Source organism: Solea senegalensis, linkage group LG14 (assembly GCF_019176455.1).
Source record: "Solea senegalensis isolate Sse05_10M linkage group LG14, IFAPA_SoseM_1, whole genome shotgun sequence".
NCBI lineage: Eukaryota > Metazoa > Chordata > Actinopteri > Pleuronectiformes > Soleidae > Solea > Solea senegalensis.
Window position 1 is genome coordinate 22869449 of NC_058034.1, and position 25093 is coordinate 22894541.

Here is a 25093-nt window from a genome sequence, read left to right on the forward strand (position 1 = left end):
ACGTTACCTGAATTTCATCTGACACCTAATTTTTCACCACCAACTCACATACACATGCCGTGGTGAAGATATTCTTACGATACGTTAGACTTGGATTTATAATCTGAGCTTCCTTGTAGGGAGCCGTGAATTACAACCTGAATTATCACGTTAAACATCGACACAAATAGCAGCGCGCGCACACACACACACACAGTAAAAACAAACCTGGAAAAGAGACGTAACACTGGTTGTTGGACTGTGGCAAAGACTTGTGCTCCACTCACTCGTGGCTGGGACGCTGCACGACAGATCCATACTTACTGCCAGCATATGTGACGAGGCCAATTAACACAGCGCACACACCTGCTGGCACCGCTAGAGCCTGTCAGAAGCTTGTGTGTGTGTGTGGATGCATTTGTTTGTGTGTCCTTTTTTTAGCATTTATTAAAATACATAGACTTTGAGTGTTAGGGCCACCCATGAAGAAAAACATGGTAAAACCTCCTCTGGTCACAGACGGACCACCATTTATGGAAGGATGCATCGTAATTGCATGATTTTGCATCTTATTTACATGATGCAAATGATTTGGAGTTTAATAGTTATTTAGTTTATATAGTTTATGTTTTATGGTTTTGTTATTTTTGCTGTTGTGGATTGTGTGAACTTTTGGGTCTCTTTATAATAATTGTAAGGTCTTAACCTTACCATGTAAATGACATTATGGAATGGCATTGAATAATATAACACTCACCAGTGATCTAGACTGATTGATCGTTACACCCAGAATAAATGAAGGTTTAGATGAACGTTTGTGAATATTTAGTGTTGCATTATTTGTTGTTTGTATTGAGAGCCAGTGAAAGAGATTCATTCAAAGACCCTGGTAAATGTCATCACTTCTGCAGGATCTACAGTGTGTTAAACTTACAGGAGCAGCTTCAAGATGCATTCAAGAAACCTTGTAAAATTTCATCATCTATTAAATGTAATAATAGCAGCCCCACACGTTAGGTTGTCATTTGAGTAGAAAGATATGTTTTTAGAAAAGCAATCATGTTTTTATTATACAAGAAATAGTGGAAGTAAATTTTATAATCAATTGAATAATCAAATACTCATGCCTATCCCTAGTTTGAGGACCCTGAGTAGATCCCTGAGGAACTTCTTTAACTTCAACATCACACTCCTCCAGTTTGTTATGTGCGTGTTGTAGCGCTGCAGATGTGTTAGTTTAGAAAGGTATCATCATTGTGTCGCAGGAGACACCTCATCACAGCCTTCCTCACATCTGTAATTTCCTCCCTGCCTCGCCTCCTGTAATTACAGACAGGCCAGTGTCTGAGCTTCAGAGGAAACAACCCTGTGAGCTGGACCTGTAGATGTGTTAGAGCTGCTAGTTAAAGACACTGTCGTTTCCTCCTCTCTGCCTCCTGTCTGTCACAGAGACTGCTCTGTTCTCTGTGAGCATCTTCTGTGTAGCAGCATGTGCACGTACACACACACACACACACACACACACACACACACACACACACACACACACTCACTCACTCACCTGCAGTCCAGTGGGGAGCTGAAGTCAAACCGTTTCACTGCAGCATGAAACTCATAATGACTGTGTCTGCCATTAGCGATGGAGAGATGTGTCAGTTATTTCAGGTGAAATGAAATGTGTTTACTTCATAACTAAGGAATAAAAACCCATTGCACCCGAGAGAGTACAGCACACACATTTGTACATTTTTACTTTTCATTTTTATCTTGGAATATAGAGAATAGAGCTGTGAGGTGAAGGTGTGTTTTGTGTCTGTGTGTAGTGGTTGTGTAGAAATAAATGACTGTGTGGTTCCTTACAAAGCTCATTTGACTCCGAGCTGCTGTGATGTGGATTTTTATTAATCACAGACTGAGATTTAGAGTTTCCTAAACTGACTCTGGCTTTTTGTCCTCAGCTGCCGGACGAGCAACAGGAAGAGCCTGATTGTGACGTCCAGTACCTCCCCCACTCTGCCGAGACCACACTCACCTCTGCACGGACACACAGGTAACACTCACACTGATTCCATAAGCTGTTTTTATTTTCAGTGTACACACAGTGTAAACAGATACAAATCAGTGGTTTTTAAAATAATTCAAATAAACCAAGGAGAAAAAGTAAAAATGACGCACACAAAAAGTGTAAAATGTAAAAGAAAAAATCAACAAAGGTAGAACTCAGTCACTTAATGAATTGAGTGCATACAAAGTAAATTCTTAAGTAATAATAAAACAAATAGACCAACAGCTATGGAAGCCCATTTCCGCCAGAAAAAAGAGGTCAAACTTAGCCTTGATACTATCCTCAACCTAAGTCGAAATCATGAGATAAAAAGTCATAATTATGAGATAAAAATACATAATTATGAGATAAAAATACATAATTATGAGATAAAAAAGTCATAATTATGAGATAAAAATACATAATTATGAGATAAAAAGTCATAATTATGAGATAAAAACACATAATTGTGAGGTAAAAAGTCATGATTAGGAGATAAAAATACATAATTAGGAGATAAAAAGTCATAATTATGAGATAAAGTCGAAATTATGTGATAACATTTTGAAATTATGACATAAAAAGTCATAATTATGTGATAAAAAGTCGAAATTATGATTGCCTCAACGGCAATCTTTCTCTCATAATTGTGACTTTTTATGTCAGGATTTCGATTTACTTAGAGGATATTTTTATGTATTTCTTTATTCTTCAGGTGGAAATGCTCTTCCATAAACAAAAACAAAAAATCAGCGTCCTGCCTGGATTTGCAGCACTGCTCATTTGTCCTTTGTCAGCTGAGGTGTTTGTGTGTCGTAGCAACAGAGGAGTCCTGTTGTTTACTGTCACACACCAACAAAGCAGAATTAACACTTGAAGACTGAGCACAGCGGGATGTTTGATTGCGCGGATCGAGGCAGAGCGCGTCTCGTAGCAGAATGATTTCCTGCCACTTTCCTGGAGACCACACTCTTTCAGCTCCACACTGTTATTACATGGTTTCTTCAGCACATACAGAACATACAGGACACACAAATACACTTTCCTCACCCCCACACCCCCAGTCTACCCTCCAGGGACAGCAGTGGCAACACGATGAACAACACAGAGTAGAATTGATGATGAAGAAGAGATACTGGACTGGAAAGATGGTACAAAAATTGATTAGAACACTAACTGGGTGGGAGGAGAGAAAGATGTGACATGAAGGATATGAAAGATGGACAGACAGATGGCTGAATATCAGCAATCATATCTGACGAGAGACAGACAGACAGACAGAGAGAGAGAGACCTCCTCATTAACACCGAGTGTTTGTTCTCAGCTAAAAGACAGACACACCGTCTGATTTCATGTGCAGGGAATAATAAATATCTCAAAACTGTTAGTTTATCACGCACACACACAACAACAATCATTAGAAAAACAGGTTTGAAGATTCATACCAAGACTGTTATAAATAAAGAAATAGTTTTCTCCCACACACAGAAAACTGTGTTAAGTTGTTAGATTTTTGATGCTAAGGTTTGAGGAAGTGTGATTAGTTGTCTCAGGTACTGACACTGATGGCCGTACGTTTGTAAACCACTCACTCTCCTGCACCAAAGACCACAGAGAAAGTTGGTGCTTTGTCGTCACAGAGTTGCTGGAGATGCTGGTCTTACTGCTGCCTTGTTTTGTTTGTGTAACTGAGGTAAATCTGAATGACTTGAATGAAGGACTTTCTCTGTTGACTTTGGTGCAGGAGAGTAATGGATTTACAAAGCGACACAAACGTTCAGTTTCCTGACAGAAAAGTAACAAACATATTGAAGTTATCTGAGATTGTTTTAGGTCAGCCTTTTGTTTTGTGTTCTTGTGTTTCCAATGCCGTCTCACTGACACCTCATCACTTTAAGGACCCAGTTAATTAAAAGATGCTACGTCGTCTCCATTAAGAACTGAATGTACAATGAAAATACAATAAAACAAAGGGATTTTGGTGGAATATAAACCTATCACACGTACACATGGGCTACACACGGACTGGAAAACACATTTTTGGAAACCTGGACATAATCTAATCCCTGAAGGTTTTTTGATTTCATTATAAATAATATGTATAAACTCCAGTCAGACTCCTGGAAACTGGTGTCCTCAGCATAAATAGGCAATTTGAAAACATGAGGGACTTGTGGAACATCTCGTTTTCAGATAAAATATGATTAAAATAATCAGTTATGACAGCGCACATGAAATACCCACATTCACTGCATCCTTCTTTCACTCTGTTACTTTTCTCCTCTTTTCTTTCATCTCTGTCTGCTGCTGTGGCTACTGTGTTGCCGTGGAAACACTGCCAGCAGCCTTGCGCTCAGCTCCCGTCTGAGGGAACAAAGACCTCTAATTAAATATCATTAATGAATGTTGCACCTTTTCATTTTCTCTCATGTTGCTTGAGAACAAAAAACAATAACGTCAGCTTTTTGACGTGTTCTGTCCACGCTGATGACCTTCGGCCGTGGGCTGAGTCAAACAGAAACACAAACCCTGGTGTCTGAGGGGAAAGCTGTGATGTGTGCTCATGAATATGCACCACTGGGGACGATTAAACCTTTCCTTGGTTCCTAGAGACTATCTTTATACGTACATGATTGCTTGTATGAGCGCTTCATCTTCCTCTCAGTCTCTCACTCTGGCCCCTCATCAGGTTTTTCATCATGATTTCAATCCTCCAGACTTTAAGTGCTAATCTAATGAACATTTCTAAAGTCTAATATTACTATCCTGAGGGGCTGATGAGGACCAATCATGCCCAAAAATGACTTTTTATGAAGTGTTGTAAGTCTGTATAATTTCCTCGTTGGGCTCATATCGTCACCACCACTGTCTCCTCCTCTCTCACTCTTCTCTCCAGAGTGTTGCAGTGTATCTACTGACTTCCTCTTCCTCACTAACTGCGTCTCCTCTTCCTCCCTCTGTCCACCCTGAACTTTCCTCATGGCTGTTATTCGGTAAAGGTCAGCCGATGATCGGCAGCTCCTGTGCTCTGACTGTTGATGAATAATGTCAAGAAAACCACCGCTCCGCTCATCTGTGGAATTTTAATGAAGGACAAACAGAGAAAAACAATCAAGCATTTCATTGGTTCAAGTGTCTTTGTCACACACAGTGTTTTTGTCCTTTCTCCTTCTTTCCACCTCCTCCCCAATTATAGCTATATTTTGTTATCCCGCTCACACACACTCCTCCCTGGAGAGACAGCGAGACGAAAGCGGCACAAAGCAGATATTACATTTGCATGTATCTTATGTCTCCAGTCGTATTTCTGCTAAAGTAGGTCAGTGTCATTGCAGTTTGCTGCGTGAAATCTCCTAAAAAAACAAAAAAGTGACAGCAAAGCAGCTTATTTACTTGACGCGATGAGAACACCTCCCTCGTATCCCATCATTTTCATTTCACTCACGTTCAACTCTTTCTGAAAGTAGTTTTTTGACATGGAAAACACAATGTATTCATGTGTATATATGTGTATTTATATATGTATATATATATACATATATATATAAATATATGTATATATATTTATATATATATATATATATATATATATATACATATATATATATATATATATATATATATATATATATATATATATATATATATATATATATATATATATATATATATATATATATATTATGAGTAAAAGAAGAAATGAAAATGAGCCCAAGCAGCAGTGAAACAAATTGAAGGATCTAGACCTCTTTTTATTTCATTTCATTTTGTTTTATTTTATTTTTTATTTTTTTTATTTACTTATTAAATGAGTTTATGTCCCAAAAGGCTGAGCTAACACACAGTTTTCTCAACACAATTTCACACTTCACTGCAGTGTGTGATGCTTTTTCTTCCCAGAGAGACAGATGAATTAGCCTTAAACTGACTAATGCTCACACACACACACACACACACACACACACTGGTTTCCATGACGTCAGAGGACATTGCATTGACTTACATTAATTTCTTGGATACATACTCTAACCATAACCATAATTACTAATTGGCTAATCCTAACCTTAACCTAATCCTGACCTCAGCCTGACTTTAAAACATGTCTTCACCTAATAATGGACGACAGGTCCCCACTACATAAGGAATAGATCAGGTTCACACAGGAATGGATGTGAGAGAAACAGCTGGCTGTGTCAGAAACAGATTAAGTAGTGGGACGTGTCCACATCAATTATACATGTTCCTCAGCCGTGTGTCTGCACAGAGCAGCAACTCAGATATTAATTGCGGACTTTGTTTTCTGTCTGATGGAAGTAGAAAAGGTCCGAACAGGCGCGTGTTAGTGTCTCATGCATGATCATCCGTGTGTGTGTGTGATTCATGTTCCCTCCCTCAGCAGAAATATTAGTATCATTATTATTATTGTTGGTCCTTGAATATTTGTATCCACAAAGCCATGAACACATGGTCATTATGAAATAATGTGAGATTTATTTGAATTAAAGCTCATTTATAGTCTGCAGGGCTGCAGACCTGATTTAAAAGTCATCGTTAGTGCAGCTGTTCTATTGTTCTATTATCTTCAAAATAAAATATTATATACCAATACAGATGAGGAGTAGAGATATAACAAAACCATGCTTTGTCACTTCACAGTGTTATTAATGCACTAATCATCAGTCATAACTGTCACATATGAACCAGTAGAAGCAGTAGAAGACAGGGCACATGTGTGTGTGTGTATTCATAGCTCATAGAGTCGTCCTGTTTCACCTCCTCATCTCTTCTGTCGCTCAGGTACCAGCCCATTGGACAGTCCTCGTAACTTCTCCCCCAACACAGCTGCACATTTCTCCTTTGTTCCTGCACGCAGGTGAGGCGCGCGCACACACACACACACACACACACACACACACACACAGAGGTGTGTAGGTACAGTAGGATGAAATCAAAAATGAATAACATGAAACCTAAATATCCTAAATCACATTTTCTATGCAAATGTGACAGTTCCTAAAATCATAGCTACACTGCTTTTAATGTTCATCAAATGTATCTCACCCTATCTTACTGAAGGCAACTTTAATGTCATTTACACTTAAAAAAAAAAAAAAAACTAAGTTAAGGGTTTATTTTGCCACTGAACGTCACACAGTGGTCTGTGTGTCTCTAAAATCCTATGAAATGCTTCCGCGACTCGAGTGTGTTTAAACACATGCTGCTGATGATGCTGCTGATGATCGCGCTGAGCCTGTCGCACAAACTAGGATTAATAAATCTCTAATCTCTGTGTGTGTTACTTGGGTTTGTGTGTTCCCTTAAAATCCAAAAATCAAAGTAATGTAACCTCATAAAAAACATTTGATCATATGGAAACTCTCAGCAAGCCTGTCTCTTAAATCTTCATCACAGTAATTATGTTAACGACACGCTCCGCCCCGAGGCTACTTCTATGACGTCATCATCAAACTGATGATTTGTGATGGGAATCCCTCACTGTCCAGCTGCTGACCTCAGTGCAGCAGCTGGAGCTGCAGTGACACCATGTGGTAGGGTTTGATATGACACTATATCAGATAGACAGAGAGAGAGATCATAAGCCAAATGTTCTAAAAATGTTATGTCACCAAAATATAAAAAGGTATGTTTTTGAATCTATAGACACAAGACCAGACGGTGTCCAAACTATTGAACTATTTTACTTTTTGTTTATTTGTAATTTTATTAAGATATTTGAAGTGTGGAGGTAAAAGTACTCGACACCTGACACCGTTGTTACTCACTGTGAGACAAAGACACTCACTCTCGTCGCTCACAGATTCTGCGCCTGCTTAACACTGCATTATCATCCGACTGTGTTTTATCTGGGCGTGACGCAGCCTTTTCTGACTGAAATAGTAAAGTCTGTTTCGCTTCGTGAATTGCCTCCCTCTCCAAAGCCCGTAGAAGAATCAGTGATGTGGTTTTACATCACAGGGATACAGGGCTTGTTGCTCCACTGCTGCCTCCATCATTAAGTTCAAATGTGTTATTTTGAAAGTATTCATTCAGATTCACCACAGTGACACAACCTTACCAAATGAGGCGGCAGTAGAGCGAGCAGCAGCTCCTGTGTCCCCACAAGCTGAAAAAAACACTCATTTTCTCTATGGATTGAAGTGCGTTTGAAATGTCTTAAACCAAGAAAAAGCAGTCTTAGACTGACTCTGAAACGTTACCTCATAAAACTGATCAATCGCTGTAAAAAGAAAGGGCAGAAAATATGTGTCTGTGTGTGTGTCTGTGTGGATTTGTGTGACCTGGAGTCTCATCTTCCCCTCCACAGTCATGGACACAGGGCTGACAGGTAACCTGTTGACTTTTTGACCTCCTCTCTGTTGTGCTGCCCTCTGTCATGCATGGCTGAGCACTCAAACTCTGAATGACATCACCATGCTGACTTCTTTCCTGTCCTTCTGCTGCTGCTGAAACACTCTGAACATGAGTTGAAATGAGCAGCAGAACAAACGGCGCCTCCAGCTCCTCTGAAACTCTTCTTCTTCTTCTTCCCCAAAACGAGACACTGTGTGACAGTCAGTCTCATAGCTCTTAATGTCCCTGCATCGCCACCGATGCAATGTTTATTTTTGACTCATGAACATTCATCAACAGACGTACTCCTCATGTGTACTTGTACCACTGCTACCACTCTCCATCAAAAAAATGATGAAACAGGAAAGTTTTAATTGAATATTGAATAATTTGTTTGTTCCATGGAGTAAAAATTTAAAGTCACAATTAAGAAGCTGAAAAATCAGAACGCTGTTTTTTGAATTATTTAAAAGAAAAACATTCAAACTGATTAATCAGTTATCAAAATAGTTGTGGAGTCATTTGGTAATCGGTCAATAATATTTTATAAGAGTGGCACTGTCACGATTCAATTTGATTAGGAGTGCTACAATTTGATTCTCAAACAATTTCAGTTATTTTACTTTTACTTACTTTATCTCTCATAAATAGAAATGGAACAACATATTTTCCAGGACACCGGGGAGAGAAAGGCGACACATCTTTGTTTTTGTGACGCACATTTCATACATAGGGACAAACTTAAACAAATAGAGAGATGGAGAGGGAGAGAGAGATGTTCCTCTGCGTCTCCTCTTCAGACCAGTGTAAAGTCAGACATACTGTATTACTGCTGTGGGGTTTTAGATGGGATTTGTTTCTTGTGATGTTCTCCATCTTGCCCTAAAAATAAAATATGAAATAATAAGATTACAACAGCCTTACCCTTGGAAATGTTTTTTTTTTTTAATGTAAAATGAAGTTTTGTATAAAAGAAACAGTGGCTAACTTGTTTTCTTCACGCTTCACTTCACCTCATTCTGTTTGCATCATGGCTTTGCCTGTACCTTCATGTTCTCCCTGTGCGCTGCTGTTGCTGCTGCTGTTGCTGCTGTTGCTGCTGCTGCTGTTGCTGCTGTTGCTATTATTGCTGTTGCTGCTGCTGTTGCTGTGTCCCGTCGCTGTGGCTGCTCTGATGTCTGCCTGTGTGTTGTTTTCCATTTCTTTTTAATGAACCCTGTCTGTTGTCTTTTTCCAGGACGGATGGTAGACGCTGGTCTCTGGCTTCACTGCCTTCCTCTGGCTATGGCACCAACACCCCCAGCTCCACTGTTTCGGTGAATATCTCCTCATTTTCTTTTGTTGTTTGTGCAGTTTCAATATTTCAAAATTTGAAACCTAAAGAAAGATGAGCTCTTTTTGCTCCCTCTGACTTCACTGCAGAGCAACAAGCCCACAAAAGCTCCCTGAGCTCTGATAGAAACCCTTGTTATTTCTCTCACTGCTTCCTCCACTCTGATGCCCTCAAGTGTACTTCTGCTCCCCGTCATGTTTCTCCCACTTTCCTTCATATCAGCAGCCCCTCTGGTCTAATTCTCCTCCTTCTCCTTTTTTTTTTTTAGTGCTGTTCCTTCATCTTTTATCTTTATCCCCCGTTGTGCAGTCTGTCTGTAGGAGACAGCCCACCATGCCTCTAAGGCCGAGTAAGCTCATCCACATATCCAGACAGCTCTCTTACTGAACTCACAGAGAACCAGACCTCAGATCATCTTCACTGATAAACATACAGTGTGTGTTCATAGTCCACACAATCCCACTTTAAAAACACACGTCGCACTATTGGAAGTGTCTGGAAGCCCATGTCTGCCAGCCTTGAAAAATGAAAAATGTAGAAGAAAAGTCGAAATTATGATGTAAGAAAAGTCGCAATTATGAAGTAAGAAAAGTCGAAATTATGAGGTAAGAAAAGTCGAATCTAAGAGGTAAGAAAAGTCGAAATTATGAGGTAAGAAAAGTCGAAATTATGAGATAAGAAAAGTCGAAATTATGAGATAAGAAAAGTCGAAATTATGAGATAAGAAAAGTCGAATTTATGAGGTAAGAAAAGTCGAAATTATGAGATCACCTGTTATAGTTGAGGCACATTTTTTCTCATAATTATGACTATTTGTTTCATCATTATGACTTTCTTTCATAATTATGACTTAGACTTGGATATGACTTGGATTTTCTTGAGTGATGAAAGCAGCTCATGCTTCCTACAGATCTGATTTTCTCTCTGGGCTTTGGTGCAGGAGAGTGAGCGCTTTACAAACTGTCCAGTCAAGTTTCCAGTCAAGACAATCTATCATTGCATTCATTAATCATGTCATTCTATCATTTAAACAGGTGTGTATCTGGCTTAAATCAGTTTTCCTCTTCCGTTATGACAGGCAGGCATGTTCTCAGCACAGGCTTAGTGCTGTCAGCACCAATTACAACAGCACTGTCACTTCAATCTGTCAAATCTAGTGTCAGATTTAACTATTTTTTTGTTTGTCTTTGCTTGTCCTCTTTTACCTTCCCAACAAACCTGGCCCCCCACCACTTCCAGTCCTTGCCTAGCTCCAGCTTAAACCACCCAGTAGCTCCAGTGCTGGTTGTAATCTGTGCTCCCTCTGTGCTTGTCCTCTCACAGTCCTCCTGTTCATCTCAGGAGAAGCTGCACCAGCTGCCCTTCCAGCCCACGCCAGACGAGCTGCACTTCCTCACCAAACACTTCAGCTCTGAGAGCATCACAGACGAGGAGGGACGCCGCTCCCCCGCCATGAGACCGCGCTCCCGCAGCCTCAGGTAGAAGCGCTGAGCCTTTTATAAGCTCTGATGATGTGTCTTTGTGAATCCCAGAGAGACTGTTGTCTTAATCTATCTGCAGGGAATCCACTGTAGAAATGCATTCATCCCTTTGTTTTTCATAGTCTACACTTAAGTGTCTTACTCACTGAAATGAGTGGGTACACAAAAGGGCCATTCACACCATTTCCACTGTCAATGTTCTGCCATTTTCCGCCAAAAGAAGAAGGAATGAACGGAGAAAGAAGGAGGAGAAAACACCATGAAACAAATCAAAGACATTAAGCACTATGTTCACTACACCTGAGGCGTGTGTTCCCACCGTTGTCAGACACAGCCATAGCTGCAGGAGTGAACATTCTGACTGGTCAAAAACCCAGTGATTGATTAGTGGGACTGATTTATTAAGATACCAAAAGAGGTGAACATGTGCTGATGGCCTCTCCTCACTAGACTACCATGCAGAACTAACCCTAACTCAGAATTAAAGGACCTTTTTTTAAGTTTCAAGTTATTAAGGAAGAGGATGGAGCTCATTGGGATCAATCTTTGCCATCTTTGCCCCTAGAATGTTCATTATGTGGGCAAATATAAGCATATGATGATGCTTTGGATGGTGCCGACATACGTACATGTGTCCGTCTGACTCCTCCTGCTGATTCTTCACAAATGTATTCACAATATAATAAATATGGTGATTATCAATGCAACAGCCTTTAAAACCAGGTAACATCAAAACCAGTATCTACACGATGATTTCCAAAATCTAAGATATTATTCACATGCTGTTGTCACAGCATGTGAATAATATCGTTCCATTGCCCAGCCCTTTTGTTCCTCGACAGTAACTGCTTTGCTCCTCCAGTGCTTGTCAGTCTCCTTCTTGATTTTCTTCATAATGTTTCCCCCGTGTCACACACTTCTCCTTCCCCTCCATCATGTGTCTCAGCAGCAAGTCCTTTTTCTTCATCTCTGTTCTTTTATGGGCTGATAGTGACTTTTTCATCCCTAAGATGAAATAAGATGAGGCTGAGTTGCATGTGGTGTGTGTGCGTGTGCGCGCGTGTGTGATTAGTCCCACTGTGTTTGCTGACTTTTGAGTGTGTGTACTGAGCAGTGACATCAGGTTTCTTACATTATATAAACTGTCAACTATCTGTGAAGTAAATTAAAATGACAAACCATGAATAATAATGAAATCCTTCCAGCTTTAATCTCGGAAAATGTCAGCTTACCTTAAAGGGCTAGCTGAGATTTGATGACGCATAGTGATGCTCACTTAGTGAGAAAATGTCTATTCTGTTATCTTATGAATGTCTACTTTATCTCGCTGTTAGACAACCTTTAACTACTGCTTATTAGAACACGACAGAATAAAGTGCAAATAGACAGAGAAGGAGAGTGTTTTTTACACCGTGCTGGAGGAGCTGCCCATTGCAGCCGCAGTGTCGTGTCACGCGTGAGAGAAGTGGTCCATGATGGATTTCTGGCTTTGCCAACAATCCTTCCTCTCGCTCACTTCCTGTGTGAGGTCCAGAGAACAGTCCAGGACCCAGCTGGCTCTCCTCACCCGCTTATCCTGTCTGCTCCTGTTCCTCCTAAAGAGGACGTGCATGAAAATGTGAGAGAAATGATGTGAGTGATGGGGAGGAGAGACAAAGATGATCAGACCCAGGAGGAGGAGGAGGAGGAGGTGGGAAGGAACAAGGGAAGACATGCATCTGTGTGAACAAATGAAAATGAGGTGCAGCATACAATTATATGCTAATTTTATGACTCTTCTGTGAGGGATGACGGCCGCCCTTTTGTGTCCTTTAACAGCCTCTTTGTTCATCTATCATTTTTATTCCTCTCCCTTTTGTTCTGCCCTTTGTCACTTTTCCTTTTCCACTCTGTTTGTTGTGCACAGTTCAATCTATTCTCAGTTCTGCTGTCTACCACACATGTGCAAACCTCATCCATCCATCCATCCATCCATCCATCCATCCACCCATCCATCCATCCATCCATCCATCATATTGAGTACTTGTTACATTTTGTAAAGACACTGATGGATAGTTTTTACAGACCCCTCATTGACTTCATGCCTGACACTCGTCTATATATCACATTATATCACATACATGGAACACAGGAGGACTGATACAATACACTTATTACATTTTCATTTTACATAATATCTGCTTTTTAATGTTAAATGATATTTACATGTGTTAGAAACGAAGACATTGACTTATAAATATGGTCAGATGGTTATTAAGTTTGTATCAACAGCAAAGTAAAGTAGGTTTACATAGCTGTCCTTTCTTAATTCTTAACTCAACCAGTTAATGCTTAGCCCTAACTTTAACCTAACTCAGTTCTCAAATCTTAAAGCACTACATTTAACCAGTTCCTCAGAAATGAGGTTCTGCCTTATTTGGACCAGGTTTTGGTTGCTATGAGGCCTACTGGTCCTGACAAGGTCAGTGTTTATGACAGAAGAGGTCCAGAAGAGGTAACATATTCAAGAACACACACACACACACACACACACACACCTGTCATGGTCAATTAGATCTCTCATTTCCCGACGCCCACCTCGGTTATAAAGCATCACTGTTATTTTCTCTTCACACACACACACACACACACACACACACACACACACACACACACACACACACACACACACACACACACACACACACACTCCCCCCCGCTTTACAGTCACCATCAGATTCTCTGTCTCTTCTGATTTACTTCAATTACCAGCTCACCAATGAGCTTGTTTGCATTTTGAGTGCCTTTTCTCGTGTGTGACATCATCACTTAGCTGAAAAGGAAAAAAAGAGAGATTTTCCAGCAACGTTTTAATTATCTATTTAAATAAAAACACCCTGGGGTTGAAAGACATTTCATCTTCGTCTTAGTCAATAACTGGTTTCACTCTTCGTCACATTCTTAACAACTCTAGCACTACTTCCTTCCAAACCTCATCTCCAAGGTCATTTCTCAAAATAATGACAAAGGTGGTTTTTTTTGGGTTTTTTTCGCAGGGATTTGCCACGAGGCAGTTTTTATTTCCCATTCCAGCAGAAGTATAGGCATGTTGTAATTAGCCTTTGTCTGGCTTCCTTCTGTTATTCATCCTGGGAGTTTTAGTCTGACCTCCGCTGCAGCTCACACTGAACACACTGAGCTTTATTTTAATAACGGCCACCAGTGCAGGAGGATATTCAGTGGAAATGAAAGAATGTCCATGATAGCCTGTGGCAGTGAATGCGTCTGTGTCGAGGCTAACCTTTACTCACTGAAACACTGACAGGAAAAAAGACTTTTAAAGTCAGATGATTGACATGCGTACATCTCTTTAGCTGTGTGTGTGTGTGTGTGTGTGTGTGTGTGTGTGTGTGTGTGTGTGTGCAGTCAGAGAGAGCTTTGTTTAAAGGTCAATTCAACTAATTAACCTAACTAATTAGTGCTTTTCTCCCGCACATTTGAAATGCTGCTCTGGATTTCTCTTTATTCCTGCACTTATTTTTAGAGTAGAAAACCTTTTTTCACTTTGTCAGATTTTTTCATGTTAAAGTCTTAGTTGAGGTTTAAGGAGGTGTGATTACTCACTGAGCTGAGCTGGAGGTGGCAGAGCTCAAGATGCTGAGATTTTGGTTTGGAGTGACCAGGATGGACGGGATTAGAAATTATCTTATTTCAAGGGACAGTTTGGAAATAAAGTACAAGAGTCAACTTTGAGATGGTTTAGTTGGTTTGACCTGTTTTTAAGTAAAATCACCGAGTTTCTCAAGGGAGTGTGAGCAGCTTACAAAGCAACAACAGTGTCAGTTTACAGTTGGAAAAGGCAAAATAAATAATATATTCATATATTGTAAAGTGGGTTTTCACTGTTTTCACTGTTTGGTTCTATGTGTCAGCACATCATACAACCTCATAAAGCTTTAATATAACAGTAGATGATGTTACTGTGAATCACATCAGAGCACACAGATTCAAACATAGACATAAGTTACATTATAAGATGTGTATTGGCTTCAACTTAAATTATAGTAGTCCTTGTGTATGTATGTGTGTCTGTCTGTCAGTCACTGTGTGTGTCTGTCACTGTGTGTGCGTGTGCTTGTCAGTCACTGTGTGTGTGTGTGTGTGTCTGTCACTGTGTGTGTGTGTGTGTGTGTGTCTGTCTGTGTGTGTGGGTGTATGTGTATCTGTCACTGTGTGTGTGTGTCACTGTGTGTGCATGTCTGTCACTGTGTGTGTGTGCTGTCACTGTGTCTGTGTGTGTGTTCGTCACCGTGTGTGTGTGTGTGTCTGTCACTGTGTGTGCATGTCTGTCACTGTGTGTGTGTTGTCACTGTGTGTGTCTGTCACTGTGTGTGTGTGTGTGCGTGTGTGTGTGTGTGTGTGTGTTGTCACTGTGTGCGCATGTCACTTTGTGTGTGTGTGTGTCTGTCACTGTGTGTGTGTGTGTCTGTCTGTCACTGTGTGTGTCTGTCTGTCACTGTGTGTGTGTGTGTGTGTGCTGTCTGTCACTGTGTGTGTGCGTGCATCTGTCACTGTGTGTGTGTGTGTGTGTGTGTGTGTGTGTGTGTGTGTGTCTGTGTGTGTGTGTGTGTGTGTCTGTCACTGTGTGTGTGTTGGCTTCATGATAAACAGCCTCCATGACGTGTAGCTCATATGTCATAGTCAGGCTGCTCTCATTCCTATTAAGCTGGTAATTGGACTTGGAGCTGCTGGTGGATGACTTCAAGCATTACCTCATCACGACACTCACGTGTGTGTGTGTGTGTGTGTGTGTGTGTGTGCGCGCATGTGCACCTCGATGACTCATACCTGCAAAACCATCTGGAACCCCAAAAACATATTTGTGCCTCAATTACCCCGACCCCCACCCCAGTTTTGTAAAACACATTTAAATTAAACGTGTTTAAGTGCTATTTATTACATTCTTTAAACTGATCCTTTAAAAAAAAAAAAAAATGTAGGATAAAGTGACAATATAATTATTTTCCAACAGGACTACACCTGATAACCACTGTCTTGTCTTGCTACTTTTGTACTTCCTGTTATTCTTTTTGTACTTTTTATTATTTATTAGTTATTTTTATTATTATTGTTGTTGTAACATAGACTGAATTCATGTGTATGGAACACTACGATTGCAATGAAACATTTAGATGGAAATGTTTACAGTAATAAGTGAACGTAAGACAAAGCCTGAAATTGAAAGGGCAGACACACACACACACACACACACACTGTCTATCTCTGTCTATCTCTGTCTATCACCTATCATCACTGCCTATTCTCCTGAAAGTGAGACATAGAAAGGTCAAGGATATTGCTGCTGTCGCTGTTTTGTCTCCTGGTTGAGGAGGGCTGAGGTTGAAGGGTCCCTCATGCTGGAATAAGAAAAGACATGAGTCCCAGGAGAAGCAGGGAAATAGAGAGAAAATGGAGTCCAGTCAGTGAAGGACTGAAGGAGACGTTACTGTCAGCCTGTCAGGTCATGATAAACCCCTAGAGATCTGATGGATACTTGGTTTGTTTGCACACATACAGACACACACACACACACACACACACACACACACACACACACACACACACACTCTCACACACTCACAGGGTCCATCGGTCCACCATTCTCCAGGGGTTTTACCTTTGTGTGAGCAGCCATGCTCGTCCAGAGGTTGTCACGGTCTTCACTTTACACCACAGGAGACACAAATATGACGAAGACCCCAAGGTCCAGTTAGTGTGTACATGTTAGCGTGTACATGTATGCGTGTACATGTAAGTGTGTACATGTTAGCGTGTACATGTTAGTGTGTACTTGTTTTGCGTGTACAGTGTGTACATGTTAGCGTGTACGTGTACATGTTAGCGTGTACATGTAAGCGTGTACATGTAAGCGTGTACATGCTAGCGTGTACATGTTAGTGTGTACATGTTAGCGTGTACATAAGCGTGTACATGTACATGTTAGCGTGTACGTACATGTTGGCGTGTACATGTAAGCGTGTACATGTTAGCGTGTACATGTTAAGCGTGTACATGTTACGTACATGTTAGCGTGTACATGTTATGCAGTACATGTTAGTGTGTACATGTTAGCGTGTACATGTTAGCGTGTACATGTTAGCGTGTACATGTTAGTGTGTACTGTCCATGCTCTGACTACCCGACCACATCCTGTCTGTCAGTTGTGGTTCTGGCAGCACTGTCCCCTCTGAGAAAATGATATCCACAACATACAGAAATCTGTGGTTTATGAATCACCCTCCAGCTTCTACTCATACCCATAATTGGTCCAATACAGTCATTTTATGAAGTTATGAACACATTGGTGCTGATGCGTTTATTACTTTGCTGTAACGAGCCATTTCAAAAACATAAGGCTTCACCTGTGTAAATAACCAGCTCACAACAAGACACGGTTCCAATGCTGTTGCTTCTTTTATTCACTTTTTTTTTTTTAGTATTTATTTGATATTTTAAGGTTATGGACCACGTTGATAACCAGTGCAGTGATTCTGACCAATATTGGACCAAGACCAACGTTTCTGTGTAGAGTGGATCCATGTATGATATGACCTGTGTAGCGTCTCCACTCATCCTAGCTTGTTTGTCTCTCTTGTTTCAGCCCCGGGCGCTCGCCTATCTCCTTTGACCATGAGATTGTGATGATGAACCATGTGTACAAGGAAAGGTTCCCCAAGGTTTGTACTCTACACACACACACACACACACACCTTCACGTGCACTGTGGCTGAAGCAGGTTTATAGAAGGAAGAAGGAGAGTTTTTGACTGAATTTACAGTTGAACCAAAACAAATGTTAACACCAATGAGAACATAATAACCAAGACCAGCTTTTGTAGAGCAGCAGCTCCCGAGGACCAAATGAGCTAAACATGCTGATTTTCGGTCGACAGACTTTGTTGACTGTTGAAAAAGACTGTCTGATTGTGAGGTGAAGCAGTGTTTAGCAGACTTAAGCAAGTGTAGAAGTTAGGCCTTTTGTTAGGTTGCTACACAGTGAATTTCCACTGTGTAGAATCAATAACGTCTTTGTGTTCCCACTGGCAGGCGTGTTTTCATTCAGATCACAGACGATGCAGAGGCATCAGTACCTCATACAGCCAAACTTTAAAGAAAACTGTTAAACTTCATAAAAGCAACTTTGTGGCCTTGTTTTCTTTCTAAACTGATGTTCTAGTCAAACTGCTGCAGAGCAGATTATCCTCTACAACTGTTCTTACCAGACAAGTGAAATCTAAATATGCCACCACAGCCACCACAGAAGGCACTCGTCTAAACTAATTTGATTGCACAGCAGGGAAATCCAGCAAATACTGGATATCTACCCAAAGCTTGACGCTACCGCAAAATGATCAGAAGGTTTGTGTGAGCGTCAGCTGGTGTACTGACATTATAATATTGTGTGTAGGTGTGCTTAGTGTCTAGAGCTGAAACAATTACTCAATTAATCGATTATTAATCGATTACTAAATGAATCATCAACTATTATGATAATCGGTTTGAAGCTTTTATCATTAAAACATGAAATGTGAAGATTTTCTTCCTTTCTTTGCTCCATATATCAAAGAAATCATTAAAACTCAATCATTTTGGTTTGTGGACATTCGAGAAACACTGATTAACTGTATTTTTTTTAACATTTTCTGACATTTTATGGACCAAACGATGACTTGTGAAAATAATCGACAGATTAATCGATTGTGGTAATAATCGTTAGTTGCAGCTTCATTAGTGTCATTTCCATAAAATGAACAATTGCCTCGACTGAGGAGGTTCTGTTTTCATCGGCGTGGGTTTATCTGTAACTTTGTCCTTTTAGCAATTTCCTGTCTAGAGATTTTTTCACAGATCAATCTGAATGATATCTCTTATATCTCAGCAACATGCTTATGTACGTAAGACCCAAAAAGTCTTTGCAGCTATCTCATCATGTGTAGCTATTTGGTCACCTCTGTCTCCCCCTGTGTGCACCTGTGACTCATACCCATCTCCCCCTCCTCCCCCACAGGCGACGGCTCAAATGGAGGAGCGTCTGGCTGAGCTGCTCTCCTCCTCGGCCCCAGATAAAGTGTGCCCGCTGGCTGATGGGGTCCTGAGCTTCATTCACCATCAGCTGACAGAGCTGTCCAGAGACTGCCTGGAGAAAAGCAGAGAGGGCCTCATCACCTCCCGCTACTTCTACGAGCTCCAGGAGAGCCTGGAGAAGCTGCTGCAAGATGTAAGTTCACTGGCGAGAGTCTCCTCACTGCCCTGTGTACATTTATTCACTTCAAATCCAAGAGCTGAACATCTCTTAACGTCAACGTGATTCAAAAAGACCTTTATAACGGTCTTTATTTGAATGTTTTCTCATTAAAATTAAATAATGAAAAAAAGCCGCACAATGGGGGAAAATTACAATGTCACATCAGCAAAGACAGTAAAAGTAATAAATAATAATAAACATCTATAGAAAGATATTGACATTATACAAACAGAATAGACTGTACAGTATATACACTGAGCTTAATATTTACAGTGTAAACTCGGATTGCACGGTTGACACTTTATTTTTTTGTCAAGAATCTAAATGCTCCCGAGCCGTTCACTTCATCTCTCAACAGGCCTTTGTCATGTTTTTATGTTCTGACTCATCATGTGTCACAAAATCCATTCATTCGTCCATAAACAGTAATCACACCACGTAATAGACTGTTTGTATCGTCACTGACCAAATAATAACAAATATGGAAGTGTATGTTTTTCCTCCGTGCCTCCTGCTGCTCGTAGACAGATTGCTGGAGAGTTTTATGCAAATCGGTGCTAATTACGAGGAAAACAAAGGCGGAGTTCAGTAACTTAATGTCAAGCTAATTAACAGAATCAAAGCAGAACAGCTGCACATAGAAATATGGCAACCAAATAATTAAAAGAAATATCAATTCATTATTAAATTGACATCTTGGATCAACTATTAATGGAATAATAACATAACTGCCTCAAGAGATTTTTTATTCTCCTGCTGTTACCAAAGTCCATAGTTTTAGTTCTTTTCTACAAACAAAGCATTGGAATCCGTTCTGGATCCTGGATGAAGACATCATGACGACGGCACCTCCCCGGTCACGCTTTGTTTACCGAGGAATAACTCACGACTGTCCACCCGCTCGTCATCGTTACAACCGTCAGCGCCGCGTGACGTCATACACGAGGCACAGAGTCCAGAGTCCTCACTGCTGCCGTGTGTTTGTTACCAACAAAGGGCTCCCGGTTGCCAGTCGTGGCTCAGCATGACCGTAGTGCTGCGGACAATGTTAGAATCCCTGCACACGTAAATACAGTCTATATTCGTGTGTGTGTGTGTGTGTGTGTCAGTGGTGACATCTCTATTAGCTCAGTTTTGTGGTGCCTGGGGGCCGACATGATGGCTCCCACCGGCCTCTTATTGACCTTCCGTTCAAATGGGCCTCACACACACACACACACACACACACACACACACACATCCTCCTGGATTTTAATTTCACACTCCAGCAGTCACCAGTGGCTGACAGATGACTCTCCCAGACGAGCAGGAGGGGTGAAGGAGGTGCAGTCGGTGTGTTTTTTGGAGTGAGGCGGGACTTCAAGAGAATTCCTTTGTCCCCATTGGACGATTGGGGGCTCGTGTGAAAGGGGAGGCGTGTGTAACACGCACGAAGCCTGTTCGAATGCTTTTGGAGAATACGAGCAAGTTGGCTTGAGCACATGTGGAGAGGCTTCAGATGCCGACGCTGCGACCCGGACTTGGATGATGACATCACCAACCAGGCAGCGTTAGCCAGTTTTGTTTTTGGAGCAGCAGCAGCAGCAGGTGGAGCAGGTGGAGCAGACCTGGAGAGGAAGAGGGGAAGACGAGGCCATGATCAGGCGGACGGAGGTGTGAGAAGCATCCCTCCCCACATGCGTCGTTTATGGACACCGCTTGTCGTTTCTTTCCTGTCGGCGTTGGCGTTTCAGAGGAGACATGTCACGCGTCTCGTGGCAGAGAAGGCTGGAGGAGGAGGAGGAGGCGGAGGCGGAGGAGGTGCTGGAGGAGGTGCTGAGGAGGAGCAAGTGGACGGTGTTCACTCACAGCTGGGAGGAGGCGGAGGCTGATGCGTTCTTTGCAGTTGAGTTGATCTTGTTTTGAGCTTTATCGACACACGATGACGATGACAGGAAGGACGGGAGCTTGTTGAGGACGGACGTTCGCTCACTCTAACTCACTCACATCTCTCAGCTCGTGGTGGTTAACTTCCTGTCACATACTCACTTATAATTGCATGTATTTATAGGGTTCATGGAGAAATTCATGAATTATTAAGCCCACCGCTGTAGGTTTTTCCCGTCTGTAGCTTGTTAATAATTCAGACTTCTTAACAAGTCAATTAGGTCATTGATGATGGTGATATAAACCCAATATTGATGAGTAAATAACTAACAACATACCTTTTTAGATTAAAATTTAAATATACTTAATAAAATATGTGTATTTCAGAAGGTAATTCAATCGTTATCTCAATACATGGGATTTGATTCCATTCCAGAGCAATACTTTTTATTAGAGAATGATTTTTATTACATTTTTGACATTGTACATATACAGTGACTCACGCTCACATGCTTTACTTTAGCCTTAGCTGCTCTTAGTTAAGTTGAATATTTTCCCCTTTTACTTAAGAGGCTTCTTCACTCCTCCAGGTGTCCAGGTATTTAGCCTCTGTTGCACATGTTTATTATTATTTTACAGGGAAGTGTGTGTGTGTGTGTGTGTGTGTGTGTGTGCTGGCTGAGAGCGTGGATGGCCCTCGTTACAGTTTCACTCATTTAGTGGATTATTAGGTAATTTCACCCAAATCACAACTCAGAAACTAAATTTGCTCTCATTTCTCCACATAAAATCTAAATTATAAAAAAAAGAAACTATGTATTATTTCATTCTCAAGTTGAAAAGGAATTTCAAAGTGAAGCTTTTCAAGTTTCTGACATTAATAAAAGGTTTCACTCGTGTTCCACGTCTGTTTTTCACTTTTCCTTTAACCTTTATTTTTCATCACATCACTCCTTTAGGTCTTGACATGCTGCAGTCCTTTGGCTTTGTCCATGTTTTTACTTGTTCTTTCTTCTTCTTCTCGAGTCATGACCCCATTACAGAAGGCCGACTCACCTCTACCTCCTTCTGTCCTCCTCTGCTCCTGCTCTCGCCTTTTATCTCTCCTCCACCTTTACCCCCCATCTCCTGTGCCTCTCTTCACCTCTTCCTCGCATCCTCTCTCTCATCCATCCCTGTCACGGGCCCTTAGTGACCTGCCCGGCGGTCACTATGGCAACCTGCATGCAGGCCCTCCTCTGCTAGAACCCCAGGGAGACCCGGTTAGACTCCTTGGAGGTTACCTGAGGGCGCAGTGGAGGACAGTTAGGAGTGCTAACTCAGCTCTCAGATATTGATCGTTCACCTCACTGTACCCACCGAGGTTCAGCTACAGCTGCAAACATCTGCTTGTAATTGGCTTTCTGCTGGACTCTGGTGGAAACATCACCTGAGTGGACGACATGATGAGTGGCCTCTGATGGGCTCAGTGGATGACATCACCGCTGTTGCTCCAGCCATTTATCTTGTCGGTGTTTTTTTTTTTGTTTGTTTGTTTTTTTTAAACTGAATAATTGCAGAATTAATACAAGACAAAAGTTTATGTGATTTATTTTATATTAGTAAATACGTCGTTTGTTTAGCAGGAGCACCATGACCCAGACAGTTAGTGTTTAAACATCAATGATCTTTTCTGAGTGAGTGCAATGCTATTGCTTCTAATATTTTATAGTTGAAAAACAAACCCAAATACCACAAAATACTATCAAATCTAGCCTTTAAAACACATTTAAGATATAAATGCATACTTACTACATGAGTAAGGCTATTCGATATTGATACATATCACAATATTGATCAAATCAATATTTCTCTCAAGCTTAAAGGTAATGCTGGCAATATAGTTTGTGTGTATAATTAAATCAAAGTTAATATTAAGTAAAATTTTGTGGATTTCATGTATCTTTTAAACTGATAAGAAGAATAGTTATTATTAAAAACATTTAATTAATTAATATGTAGTGTATTGCACTCATTTATTATTTATTTATTACTCATTTATTCAGCCAAGAAAAGTCTTCACAGTTACTTTATCACGATTTGACAATATCCAGAATCTGTGACGATGGTCGTTGTCACTATAGAAATATAATATTGATAAACCATATAGTCAGTGTTTTTGCTTAGGCACTTTAGTATAAACTCACAGTCATATACTTGATCAGCTTAAATCTGAAAGCAAAATTGTATTAAACACTATTTGGTGGTGTTGAGTATTATCATTATTAACAATTTTTAAAGCGTAAACTAGGATTTACTTCATAGAACAGGGAAGTTGTCATGAATTTTATATTCTGTGCACCCAGCAGGGAGTCTCTGTGTGTCTCTCTGCGCACACACACACACACACACAGTCTGCCTCACATACGCTGACTGGTTAATTAGCCGCCGCACAGTTGGAGCGCGTTCCTCAGCTCACCATTACTCACTGATCACTGGCCTGTACACTCACCACACACACACACACACACACGTGTACACACACACTCTAATACATATTTAGTGTGCACATACAGTACATCGACTCCCCTCCGGCTTCCATTACAGTTATAAATAATTCAGGTTTGGGGTTGTGGCCCCAGGGCCCCCAGCGTCTGTCAACATGGAGTCAAGCATGCTTTGTTTATGAAGTACCACCTACACTCTGTTACACACATGAGAAGGGCACACACACGCACACACATTCATAACATTATAAAGTAGACATGTACATATGGGCTGCATTCATAAATACACACACACACGAGACACATTTACCCCAGAGAATGAAGCATGTTTTACAGCGGATGGTTTGTAATTGTTCCAGCTTCTGCCACACACACACACACACGTGTCACGGTAGCCCATTTGGTCCCAGCGCTCAGTGTTTGCATTTCCGCTCAGTTCCAGTGGATCGCTGGATAGATTGCCGCGTCTCCACACTGACAGATATTTCACGGTGGATCTCGGGGAGCGAGGCGGAGGTGGTCCACATTTAAATTACCACTCATGTGCCACCATCAGTTTGTCCTCAAACCGCTGGTGCTGCTGTTTGTGAAGGACAAACACGACATACAATACACTCTTTATACGCATGAAAATATTGAGGCGGTGACCTTTTCTCGCAGTGATACACAGCCATTTGGTAGATCTGCCTGATCAGAATGTAAACTTACATTAAAACCTGAAAACTAATATAAAACAGTCGCTGGTGGAATTTGAAATGCTTACTGTCTAATATCCAATAGAAGAGATGTTCACTACACAGCTTCAAGGTCACATAAAATGCAGCAGGATGAATTATTTAATATGCAATTAAAATGCATAATGAACACATATTATCATTAATTCAAGGGATCAGTCGTCTCTAAAGCAGTTGGCTTTTGTTTGGTCGTTGCATTAAACCCTCATTAACTTTTGTGTGGACAGATTTATTCCAGTGTTGAAATGAAAACAGTGTTAGCTCACCTTCCTCCTGCCTGTCTGTCTGTCTGTCTGTGTGTCTGTGTCTGTGTGCGCAGGCTCACGAGCGCTCAGAGAGTGTGGAAGTCACCTTCGTCACTCAACTCGTCAAGAAGCTGATGATCATCATCGCCCGACCTGCGCGTCTGCTGGAGTGTCTGGTCAGAAAAACACATGATTTTCATCTATACACAAAATCCCATTGTTGGAATGATCAAACATGTGTGCACTAGGGCTGTAAAGTGTTCAAGTCTTTACAACTTTTCAGAAATTAAA

The 25093-nt window shown here is 40.9% G+C and overlaps 1 protein-coding gene across 13 annotated transcripts in view; it reads left to right on the forward strand.

Annotated features, from left to right (window-relative positions):
• The window catches only part of mast2 (microtubule associated serine/threonine kinase 2), a 134729-nt gene that overhangs the window by 93313 nt on the left and 16323 nt on the right, over nucleotides 1-25093 (forward strand). For 9 of the 13 annotated variants that reach the window (XM_044044640.1, XM_044044641.1, XM_044044644.1 and 6 more), the window contains 8 exons: nucleotides 1938-2029; nucleotides 6821-6896; nucleotides 8349-8369; nucleotides 9612-9690; nucleotides 11031-11185; nucleotides 17829-17904; nucleotides 19235-19444; nucleotides 24877-24978. In XM_044044640.1, the coding sequence (XP_043900575.1) occupies nucleotides 1938-2029; nucleotides 6821-6896; nucleotides 8349-8369; nucleotides 9612-9690; nucleotides 11031-11185; nucleotides 17829-17904; nucleotides 19235-19444; nucleotides 24877-24978 (811 nt within the window). The remainder of the gene's footprint in view (nucleotides 1-1937; nucleotides 2030-6820; nucleotides 6897-8348; nucleotides 8370-9611; nucleotides 9691-11030; nucleotides 11186-17828; nucleotides 17905-19234; nucleotides 19445-24876; nucleotides 24979-25093) is intronic. The other 4 variants (XM_044044645.1, XM_044044651.1, XM_044044650.1 and 1 more) reach the window with 1 other exon arrangement.